Here is a 12,527-nt window from a genome sequence, read left to right as displayed (position 1 = left end):
GAATCAAGGTTGGAGATGATGAACAATCTGTGGATTCATCCAAACTAGATGAAATGTGAAACGTTCATCGGGACCCTGAACAACGGTAAGGCCGTTGAGAAGTGCGAAACCCTGACCGATCTATTTAAAGTCAAGTGTAACCGGCTGTACGAAGCAATCCACTGCGTGATCGGAATGATCTAGGTGGAAAAAGAAATTCCTTCGGACTGGTTGGATGGCGTCATATGCCCTATCTTCAAGAAGGGCCACAAACTTGAGTGTAATGACTATCTAAGCATAACCATTCTCAATATCGCCTATAAGGTGTTCCCTCGTGTTCTATTTAGCAATCTGCGCCGTTAGCTGATTTTTTTGTTGACGAATACCAAAGCGGGTTTGCGGTAAGCACGATCAATGGCGGCCTAAATGTTAACACTGCCACAAGTTCTGGCTAAATTCCGGGAAGACAACTGCGAACTCACCATCTTTTTGTGGAATTTAAGGCGGCATACGATTCAGCGAAACGAACTGTGGCAGAAAATGCTTGAACGTGGTTTTCCTACAAATTAATCTGATTCATCAAAATATGGCCTTGATGGGTCAAAATCCAGCTTCAAGATAGCTGAAGCAAGGCGCTGCACTCTGTAATTTATTGTTCAACATAGCGCTTGAAGGTGCGATACAAAGATCTTATGTGCAAAGGAACGAAACCATTATTACGAGATCTTACATGTTTCATGGATACGCGGACGATCGACATCATTGGCGTTGATCGCAGAGTAAAGGAAAAGAAGCCTTTTAAAAGGGAAGCTCAAGAATCGGACTGACTATAAACTCTGACGAGATAACATACATGGTAGCTATTAGAGAGTGAGGTAGGCCTAAGTCCCGTAGCCTACAGATGCGCACAAAACTTGCTCTATACAAATCGCTTATACTCCCTGTTGCTCTGGCTATAAGGCATGAGCGTATAAGGAAGCAGACTATCGAGTGATCGGTGTGTTTGAGAGAAGAATTCTGTGTTCAATACTCGGTGGCACAGTAGAAAATATAGAATGGCGCAGACCACGAGTTGTACCGGTACCCAATGCTGACATTGGAAGGCTGATAAATGGCGGCAGACTATAATGGGCTGGACATGTACGAATGCCGAAATAAAGACTAGCGAAAGTTATGATCAACACAGAACCTGGAAGAGGTTGTTGAGTTCTGGGCAAACCCTGCACTTGCTGGATGTGTACAGTTGAAAATACGTGTGCGGAGGATGGCGGCCCAAGATCGAGTAACCTGGAAATCTAAAATACATGATTCGGAGTACCAGGATAGTTCGGCCACTATGTCAATGATGATAGATCATAGTTCACTCTATCAAAAGCGGTAAATAGGTCGGTGTAAATAATATCAGTTTGAGCGCGCATAATCCCTGTTATGTAGGATATCAGATACGGCGGGTCAGTCGCTGTTCAACGACCAGAAGTGAAGCCATATTGATTGTCGATTAGATACTCATTGAATGGAGCCAAAATTTATTCCATTATTATCAATTCGAGACAAAGCTCAATAAAGTTATTCCACGATGGTTATAGTAGTCCCACTTATTTTCCTTTTTAAGGTATGGTAACATGTTTGCAGATTTCCAGCAAGATGGAAAAATGGCACTGACAAAATATGATTGAAAGATGCGAAGAAGCAGAGTTACCAAAATATCGACGCGACTTTTCAGAAACACCGAAGGAAATTCGCTGAGTCCTGAAATGGAAATCATCTGTTTCATCGACATCGATAGCTTTGACGCACAACTGAAACTGGTCCGATTGGTTCTTTTATTTCATTTTGTTTTAACCCTCCGGAAGTAGCACAGTGCACTTAATACACATCGTAATGAAATTCAGGCTAAATTGTTGCAGAGTCATAGCTGGTCGAATTATAATTCTGACAGCACAATTTTAAAAATTTTGAATGCCAAAATCTTGACGGAAAGCTGCCAAAATCTAGACGGATAGCTGCCGACTTCTTCTTAGGGGGCTCTGAACCAACCGACTATACATCCACGGTTGTAGTCACCACTACCCTCGTTCCCGTTCAAGCTCTTTGGAACTGAACAATATTAGCCAATCTATCTTCCGGCATTCGCGCTACATATACAATCAACTGAAATCTGCTGTATAATGCCAACCTTCAACATGTTTTTGTTTATCCCCTAATAATTTAGTTCCTCTATAATCTTTCAAACTCCTGATACGTCGGCTGGTGCTAGCATGCTACTGATGGATTCGTCAATTAGATGCCCCTCTGGTGTCGAATTCTTTGATGTACCGAAGGATAGCTTGAAGATTATGTGAATGGTCAGCTTCCTCGACTCCTCCAACCAAAACCTAGTCAAGTTATTCGGTAGCACATTGTAGTCCATTGTAGACGCATCGGGTCAATGATAAAATGTTTATGGCACTACTTGACATCCTGGTGAAGGCAATTGCATCGGTAAGGTCCTTGGTTGGTATTAATCAAAAGCGGCTAAAGGAAGCCTTCGTGCACCTCAACCTGCAACAATGCATTGGGTTTACGCCGAAATTGGGCAGAAACGACTACCGGTCCCGAAACAACCGCATTTGAGGCACATCATCGGCAGGGGATTGTACGAACGGAAGTAGACCGTTGATCACTTGTACTAGAAGACAAAATGACCAGTGGTATGTTGGTCGAGTTACCACCAAACAATTAAGTTATTCATCGAACATTCGTAGCCCCATGAGTCTTCAGCTCTTTCAGAAGTCGGGTTTCTTCGACGTTTTTGGTATCAGGACCATAGTTGACAACCTGTACTATATTAAGGGCTCTATGGGGAATGACCCCCACCGTTTGATCGAGTCCCTTATAAACTGATCCAGCTGCTATAAGGACTTAAAGCGTTTCTTAGATCGGGTTCTAAGCACATAGCTGAATCCTCTTGCCTCCTCTGGTGCGCTTACAAGACATCTGTAGTCGTTTCCTAGCACTGCCTGAACCGATTTCATAAGGTAAAAGGAATCAGCTGGGAGGTTTTCAGTCCTCGTTTCTAGGCTCGCTGCTGACTCTCAAATATATGGTCTGCTGATTTATTACGTGGGGGTATGGCATTGCTTGTTTGCAGATTAGCTGCACTGCCCTTAACCTCTGTGGATCAAGAGATTATAACTACTAGAGGTCGCATGCCGCTGTTAACACTGATGATTTACTATATCGCTCTTACATATGCTAGGCCCATTAGGTTGACATATATTGCCCTGGGTACACAAATGTCGAAGTAATGGGATACTAGAGCTAGAGCGAGACCCCATGTTTCAGTCTGTGAATACATGGAGACTGTAGCGCTTTGCTCCCTCCAGTAGTTATAATCTCTTTTTGTAGATCCTAGTTGTTGCACTGCAGTGTCACTATAATAGCATTGGAGGGATGAATCGCACGCGAAGAACGTGTGGGCAGATATACCACCGATTCCACTTCGATGGCGGATTCGAATTCGGTCGATGTTAATGTTGCTGATGCTGAAGACGTTGACGGGAAAGCTGAGACGTCGTGCTGTGGTATAGATGATGTAAGGGTCGACGATGAACCTAGCATGCTCGGGATAGACGATAATGCAGATCCGCTCGCAACTAAACGACGGTGTCGGTGTGCCAGAAGGTTGATTTGGTAGATTCCAGGTACCCAGTAGCATGTCGAGTGGCGAATACTGGCGAAAGGTGGCTTGATTGGCAGGTTGCTTCCGTGTCGAATCACCAGTTAGGCGACCCCGAGCTGGTTGATATGCGAATGCAGCATTCGGCGATCATCTAACCACACGTTATACATTACGTCTTCGATTTCTCGACGGCTGTACCAGGAGCCCTTTTTTAACCGATAAGACCATAAAGCTTAGCGTATACGGAATCGTTCCACCAGAAGAACCTTGGTTGAGTGTGGTCGTCGGCCGGTGACACTGGAGTTCGTATCGTTGGGGGACGCAACAACTCGACGACTTCTGGTCTGACAGAGCCCGGTTCGGTGTACTTCGGTACGTTAACAGGAATATGTCCAGTGCTTGCAGTATCGATCCTCTCCCCTCTCGAATTTTTAACGGCTAAGGGATGAAACGAAGCCTTTGTGAGGTGTTCAATGCCGGTTCAATGCAGAAATCGGCGAATTCGGTAGTCGTGAATTAGGTTCTGTTCTCGGTGACTAGTGTAACAGACGAGCAAACAAACACTGACAATGTTTATGGTCACCTCCAAGGTTATACGGGGCATTTGGGTGGAAGACAATCAGGTAATAATCGACTTCGATTAGACCGGCATTAACCACGTGGACGCCATTGAGCGATCTGTTTGGGCCACGGGGTGACGGGGTGACCTGACTACGGTCGCGCAGTCTTGGCATACCGTGACGAAGTTGACGATGTCAGCATCCAAACTAAGCCAATACAAGTAACTTCGAGCGAGGGTCATCATTATTCTAGGATGAGCACAATAGAGCTAATCGAGGTATCGCTTGCGGTGGAGAAACAAAATGGCGAACCATTCTGCAAACATGATGCACCCATCTACCACGGAGAGTGATTCCTTGGCGCTTGGAATCATTGGTTGGCGAATTCCGAAAGTTTAGAATGCGGCCAACCGCGCTGAATGTGATGGTAGTCCTTTCGGAACAGTGGGTCTGCTTGGGTGCTTTGCGCGACGACTCTGAAATTGATATGCAAAACTTTAACTGTATGAGATACTACCAACCTGATATTCTCTTCCAGGTTGAGACTGGTGATGACGTAGTCCTGGTTAATCAACCTCGAGAGAAAATCTGCGTCGCTGAACTTGTGAATGGGCACCTACTCGATGTCAAAATCATAGAGCAGCAGAAAATACGGAGCAAAGGCTGGTGGTCGATTTTCAAACAAAAATGTCATCTGAAGAGCATTTTGTGATTCGGCTGAGTGTAGCCTTGTTCAGCTTTCGTAAGTGCTCTGGAACTTGTGACTTATCGTTGCTCCGAGCCCAGTGGAAAAAGCGTCGGCTGAGACAATAATCTTCCGCTTCGGATCATGATGTGTAACAAGCAGATCCGAGGAGAGAATTTCTTTGAATTGCTCGAACGCTCTCTGGTACTTCTGAGTTCACTGGAACCTCGAATCATCCTTGATAAGATTGTCGAGCGGATATCGTAGTTTGCGCATATTGGAAATAAACTTGCCGTAGTAGTTGATGGCCCCAAAAATGTTAGCACTCCGGATCGGTTGGATGTGGCAGCTTGGATATCACTTCGATTTTGACCGGATCTGGATTTAATCCGCGACTGTCGACAATATGAACCACGTACTGCACTTATTATTTGCGAAAGGTGCACTTCCCGACTCGAATGGTGAGCCCAAAATCTTGAATTCGTTTGAGAACAACCCGTAAATTGCGATCGTGATCTTCCTCAGTTTTTCTGCCAACGTTGACGTCATCGAGGTAGCCACAGGTGCACTATAAACCGGTTAACATTGTATCGAGTAGCTGCTAGAACTGCTATCTTCACATCTAGCGGGAGGCAGTTGTAGGAGTAGAGACTACGATGCGTATTGATGGTAAGGAACCTACGTCGACTTCCATCTGCAAGAAGGCATCGGACAAATCGATCTGGATGAACCTTACAGCTATCCAGCTTGGCGAAGATATCGTCCGGCAGGAGGAGTGGTTACTGGTTTGGTTGTAGCACAGCGTTCAATCCCATGGAAGTCTCCGAAAATTCGAATGGAACCATTGGTTTTGCGGACGACGACCGGAATAGCCAGCTTCGAATATTCGACTGGGGTTATGATGTTCAACTTTTCTAGTCGTTTGAGTTCCTGCTCAAAGGCGTCGTACATCGCGTACGCAACCGGACGCTTCGGGCAGAAGACGGATCGGACATTTTCTTTCTGCTCCGACTTCACTTTAGTTTTTCTTCACAAACCGAGCTCATCGCCTAATACGTTTGAGAAAATCGACTGAAGTGCAGTTGGTGCACAGATGAACCTGACATGTGGCAACAAAAGGTGTCCATGGGCACAGACCAAAGGTTGAAACTATCGACAACATAGGAACAAATCATCCTGATGGTAACGATGATGTCAGATGCCGTGTAAAGTTGCAGTCGAATATGCGTTCCAAATAGGTCAACAGATACAAATCTACTTCGCTGCTACACGGTGTATGCGTCAACCTCTGCCACTTTGACTAAGACATCCTGTTTCTTACATCTGCCCCAAGGTTTCCGGAAATTCGCGCTGCCGCAGCATCCTTCAAGGTGTTTGGCTTGGTCGCAATCGAAGCACTTATGGTTGTCGTAACTGCAATCCCGAATGAAATAAAATGCTCCGCAAAGCCAACGGAGATAACTTGGCTTCCTGCCAGTACGAATTCATTTCATTCATTACGAAACAAAACGTTTGAAAAAAATAACAATTAAAACAAATGCACAACTCGCAGTAGGCGCGGACTATGGCCTGATGTTACCGGATGTGCATCAACTGGTTACACTTAACTGGTACCATGGGTACCAACAACTTGGCTGTAGTAACGATCAGTTAATCGTGTATAAACATATAGTTGCATTAATATGCCGATCTGTCTAGTTAGTGGTATGGGAACAATAACAGACTCAATAAACATAGTTTTCGCAACTCATATATTTGTTATACTGCATGTAATCACTAATCATGTCACTAACCACGTTTTTGATTAGCAAATTAACAATCTTGGTTACTTGCCAATGCAACCAAAGGTTCCAGCTGAACGGCAGGCATTACCGTTTCTTTTGGTTGCATGGTTAGCCACTTAACGCCAGAGCTATCGAACCCTCTTAAATCAAGCAAAACAGTTTAAAAATCACCTCTTGCGTTTGTCCTTTCTTCTCTGTACAGGCTGTGCTGGAAGCGGAAGGAACAACCGGTGCAGACATTGCTCTTATTGTGGTCCCCGTGGTGATAGGCATTCTGGCACTGGCTGGCGCGCTAATCGGTACACTACTGGTGATGGCTCGGAACAAACGGGCCACCCGCGGTACGTACAGCCCCAGTGCCCAGGAGTACTGCAACCCAAGACTGGAAATGGACAACATGCTGAAGATACCGCCCGAAGAACGACTCATCTAGTGTTTTACGAACTGCGTTCGTATTTATGTTTCCCTGTTGTACCTTTTAGTGAGTTCCGGGCTTTGTTTGTATTTTTCGTCGAGAAAAAAAATGCGCGAGAAACTCGAAAAGCCTACGGTCAGGTGTCGTTTGTTTTTGTAGATATGAAACTTTAATGATCTTGTTATGGCCACGTGGTTGCATGATTGTGAATAGACTACAGACTTTTACTCATAGTAGGAAAACCAGCTTAAATTAAATTTACTACTAATTAGCTTGTAAGGTAATATACTTAATAATATCCTGCGGATCAACTTAAAAACGAACTAGTTGTGGATTTTTGTACTTAAAATCTATAGAAAGGCAAACAACAAAGTTTTAACTAAATATAAAATAAATATTGTGATATAAATCCTACCCCTACACAGGATACGGTAAGACAAAAACAAGTATTTTAACGCAAATCGAAGCTGTCCTGACGAAAAAAAAAAAATCACGGGAGATTAGAATCTGAACATGCCCTAAAAACTAAAATCGCTTTTAATTACTGTTATCTATCAATGCGAATTCCGTCCATTAGCATGTGTGTAGAAACTATTAACACAACCAAAAACGTGACTGTTGAAAAACACCTAAATTCAAGTGCCGTATGTTTCGAAGAGCAATAATCTATATAAAAACATAGTGAAATCGGTTTCTGACTCGATTCTTTTTAAGAAGGCTAAATTATACACCGATTCATGCCTTGACAGCTTTCTTTGGCGGAAGCTGCACAAACAAAAGAAAACACCTTACTCACACCTCTCTTGCTGTAGACTGAAACTCTAAAGCGGAAATTTGATGCCTTCATTTTAACTATAGTATACTTAATTACGTAGCAGAGTAATCTGTAGGTAGCTATGAGAAAGAAAAAAAACAAGGATGCTGCGTGTTTGTAAAGTATATATTGTAAGTTATGAAGCAGATATTTTAAAACATCGTTGATAGTGTAGCGTAAAATAAAGAATTATTTAAATCCACACAATTGCGATGACTTTTATTTTATTTGCCGCTATACGCTTTCATTTCGGGTCTCATATTTCCTATGAGACATTCTAGTTATCAGTATATCTAACAATAAATTTCCCTAATTATATTGTTGGAGTCTTTTAGTGGAACAATCGAAACAAAGGATATTTATTGAAGCCCTAATTCCATCCACATTTCCTTTTATATCTATGTCGTTTTCACTAGGGTTACCTGCAAGAATAAATTTATTGGTTCGCCAGGATTCGATTCCCAACTACACACAAAAGGTTTGTAATTTTCCTAAAGAGATTTTTCTTACCCGAAAAAGAGGCAAATAATCCTAAGGTTAAAAACCTCTATAATCGAAACAAAGAAGGTAATGCTAGAGACGTAGTCGAAGTCAAGTGGATTTTATTAATGCTTCGGCTCTCGCGTGAGTGACTCCCCGAATGAGCAGACGCTGGTGCTGAAAGATTTCGATAGAGTTTCTGAATGTTTTGCACTAAATAAAACGGCGCGAGTGCTGGAGGGTTAAAACTAGTTAATATTTCAGTATTTCTAATGGAAATACGGTAAGGGACCATTCATAAATTACGTAACGCAAAAATTGCCCAAAATTGACTCCCCCTCCCCCCATGTAACAAATTGTCACAAATTTAGTTATCCCCCCCTCCCCTATTACGTAACAAATTCCTTGAAAAAATTTGTTTTTCTTCGATGAAAACATGTTACGTAACGATCTAGCTTACTCCCCCTCCCCCCTATGCCACAATATGTAACAACTTCTCGAATCCACTCCCCCCCCCCCCTAAAAGCGTTACGTAATTTATGAATGGTCCCTAATAACGGTACACGTACTTCGAATTTTCTTCTGTTGGCAAAGAAATTCTTTCAATATCGTTAAATGTCCATTTCAGGGTTACCACATGTGAATCCATATGTTTAAATGATTCTATAACATTTTCCCTAAAACCATTTCCCAGTAAATAAAATACCGAAGTTTTGTTACCATAGAAATATATTTTCCAGAAAGTACCAAATCCATGAAACCTGATTTCTAGAAAGTACCACGATCACCCAGAAAAATTTTTTGGCCGAAAATTCATTTTGTTCGACAAACTTCGTAACAATCATTTCATTTAGATTATACTTACTTAAATGCTTGTAATGATCACAATACATACGGGGAAGGCTCCTTTTGCGCTCTTTGAAAATAGGGCACCAACAAATAAATGAGTTATTATCATTCTTTCGATTGAGTGATTTGAAAAATTGAAACAAATTATAGACTGAGTAGTTCATCGAGTTTAAACGCACCTTTAGGTGACGGAACGTGCGAAGTACAGAAATCGAATAGAATTTGGAAGTGTAATGTTACCACATTGAGGGTGGCTTCAAGAAGATCGAAAATATATATTTTTGATCGGAGAGAGGTTAGTCATGACTGTCTTGCTGAAAGCAATGAAGACAGTGTTAACCCTAGTACGTTGCACTGGGGTACAAATGTACCCCACGCCTTCTTTGGAGCCGTATGAAGACGAGAATTCGGCATTTATCGACCTGGGACCCTAACCATAATTCAATTTAGAGTTCCTAGTAAGAGTAGAAAAAGGTGGTATAGCCAGTTTGCTTATAGCCTTCGTGGAAGCAGGTGTCAAAGTTGGCGTGGGGTACACTGTGCGGTATTTTCCAAAACTCGATTTTTAAACTTTCACTATTCCAAATAATTGCACTTTATCAAAAATATCGAAATTCGATTTTTTTACCGTATCTAGACCATTTTTTCAACTTGTAGAATCATTTGATTTTTTTCAAATCGGGCGAGAATTCGCAAAGTTAGAGTAATTTGTAGTGAAAAAAGTCAAAACCGAGATTTTTTCACTTTTTTTTGTTCAAACCAATGTATGTATCATTGATTCAATATATTCCGTACTTTCCCTTACACAGCTTTTTTCGCAATGAAAAAACGAAGAAAATGATGTAGGGTAGACGTGCCCTTATTCATCTCATTGGTCACAATGTCACACTATTTCGCTGATAACTAGGCTTACACTGATTGGATTGCGCTTAAATAGGTATCAACATCTTTGCTTCGTTCTTAAGAAGCAGATCAATAAAAAAAACTGGCTTGGAAAAAGTAAAATACTCGCGTTAGAGCGAAGCGAAAAGTCGAGTACAACGCACCCTTATTCATACTACTATTTTAGCTAATGCGTTGAATAGAGATAGCAGAGACTGCTCTAACTAATGTGTTCAAATAGGTGGGATGAATAGAGGTGCTAAGATGAATTAGGGCACTGTAAGCCTATTATACATTTTTTTTTGTTTTGTTTTGTTTGTCCTTGGACAGACCAAAAATGTCCCAAACTCCTCAACGGGTAACAAACAGTTGGTTCAGCCAGCGGAGACCGGACCAAGTCGCAGTAGGAAGAACCGGACCAGCCACAGCAGGTAAGTCGTCAGATATAACCAGGTAAGTCACAGGTTTTTTACGGTGAGTATAACTTTCACTTTAGGGTTTTTCTTTTAGCACAGTAAATTTAAACATTTCTATTCACTATGAAGTCGTAATTCGAATGACACTTGCCAGTTTCGTGTTTTTGACTTTTATCATATTCTTGTTTTGCTCTAATCGTTTTGATCGATTCCGATCAAAATACTCTAAAGCTTATTTACCCAATTGGAGGGTTGCGTTTACTCAAATAACTCTTATACAACACTTTTATTTGCATTTTTACCTGCGAAAATAGCGATTAAATCGTACGGTACATTTGTACCCTAGTGCAACGTTCTAGGGTTGAGTAACTTTCCACTATAGAAGTATAAGTCGAGGTAGATTCATAGTTGCTGTGCGTTTATGCTGGAGATTGATTTGTGCTATTCTAACCAGTGCAGTAAAATTTCATTTCATTCAATCGAAACTGAAAGAACGCAGTCAATCAGTCGTCTGCAGTAGCATTCACATTCATTTAACGCATCAGTTGTTAATCTGAAGCTGGGTTCATGGCACTTCACTCACCGCTGCTTTCAAGTGAGTCGCAATTCATATTCAACCTCCTTCGTTTGATCCTCTCAAATGAATAGATCAACTTTCAATTTCCCCAGTGAGCACCAGTCAAATGAGATCCGGGTAAACCTAGGACAAAAAGAGACAACTGGATTCGTATTTTTGGTTATCATGCCTTTCTTGTGCCAGATGACAGATGAGTATATGCAGCTAGCGAGGTTGGCAGTGCAGCCAATTTCTTTGTCATATTTAGATATGTTGCTATAATACACATAATAATGACCGTTTTATTGACACACATTTCGCATTTATCTGGTACTAATCAATCCAACATTTTTATCACATACTACATGTTTCTAGCAAATTTGGCCAGCATAACAGCCTATTTATCAGAATCAAATTTGCAACAAAAATATTATAGAGATGAACGTACTACCAAATAACATTTTTCATTGCAACCAGTTTCAATAAGCTGTTATTAGTAGATTCATTATTTTCGTCTGAACTCTGCAAATTTAAGAAAATTTGAAAAAGAAATATGATAGCCGCAGTATGCTATCATAATTGTACGAAGCTGTCAAATTCATTGCTAAAATCAAATATGTAATTCAGCTATTTATTTGCACCTCTACCAATAGTTCCCTGTGTACAATTCCGATGACATGGTGAAGAGGTAAAACATTTCCACACTGGTAATATAGGAACACATTACGAGCACAGTCTATAGTCTACGAGAATCTTTTTTTTCAGAAAGAATTCGAAAAGGTTCTGCTCGATATGAATGCTATAAATAGGTCATATCGAAGGTGGGTTTATTGATTTGAGGTAACCAAAAGGTGCCATATTGGATTGATTGATTGCAAAATGTCCTCAATCATCAGTTTCCGTCATCTAGTGACCATCATTGCAAAAGCGATATAGATATATATTGATCATGGTTTTTACTGTGGTGGTTACCCGAAACCGCCATCTTTGTTTTCAAAATGGCCTAAATTCATAAATTACGGTATTTTATGATTATTTTAAATGATACCCATATTGATAGTTGTTTTCACAGTTTCTTGGTCACTATAGGCCGCAATCTTGGATTTCAAAATGGCCTAACCTCCTTTCAAATGGTATCCATGTTGCCCTCATCTCTGATTTAAAAATGACTTTAACCATCGAGCTTGAGCTTGAGCTTGACCTTGTACGACCACCCGTAGCTGCTACTCCGTTATCGATCTAGACTAGCTGAAGTTGCACAGGGAATCAGTAGTAGTGCTTGGGATTAGGGAAACATCTTTCAATGTGCAACTCCTGGTAATCCTAAAGTGTTTATTGAACAAAACCGGCGCCGGCCTGGCCCGAACGTAGATCGCAGAAGGAACGTTAGTCCGATACTTGCTTTTGCTAGGCAACGGCTTTACTTCCCTTCCGAAGGAAGATTTT

The 12,527-nt window shown here is 41.4% G+C and overlaps 1 protein-coding gene across 3 annotated transcripts in view; it reads left to right on the top strand.

Annotated features, from left to right (window-relative positions):
- Positions 1-8,096, top strand: part of LOC131684186 (protein crumbs) — a 144,962-nt gene extending 136,866 nt beyond the window's left edge. For all 3 annotated transcript variants that reach the window (XM_058966840.1, XM_058966839.1, XM_058966838.1), the window contains one exon: positions 6,872-8,096. In XM_058966840.1, the coding sequence (XP_058822823.1) occupies positions 6,872-7,102 (231 nt within the window). In that variant the 3' untranslated portion in view covers positions 7,103-8,096. The remainder of the gene's footprint in view (positions 1-6,871) is intronic.
- Positions 8,097-12,527: the final 4,431 nt, after the last annotated feature.

Source organism: Topomyia yanbarensis, chromosome 2 (assembly GCF_030247195.1).
Source record: "Topomyia yanbarensis strain Yona2022 chromosome 2, ASM3024719v1, whole genome shotgun sequence".
Classification (NCBI taxonomy): Eukaryota; Metazoa; Arthropoda; class Insecta; order Diptera; family Culicidae; genus Topomyia; species Topomyia yanbarensis.
The sequence above is the reverse complement of the archived record's forward strand: the minus strand, read 5'-3'. Positions and strand labels throughout refer to the sequence as shown.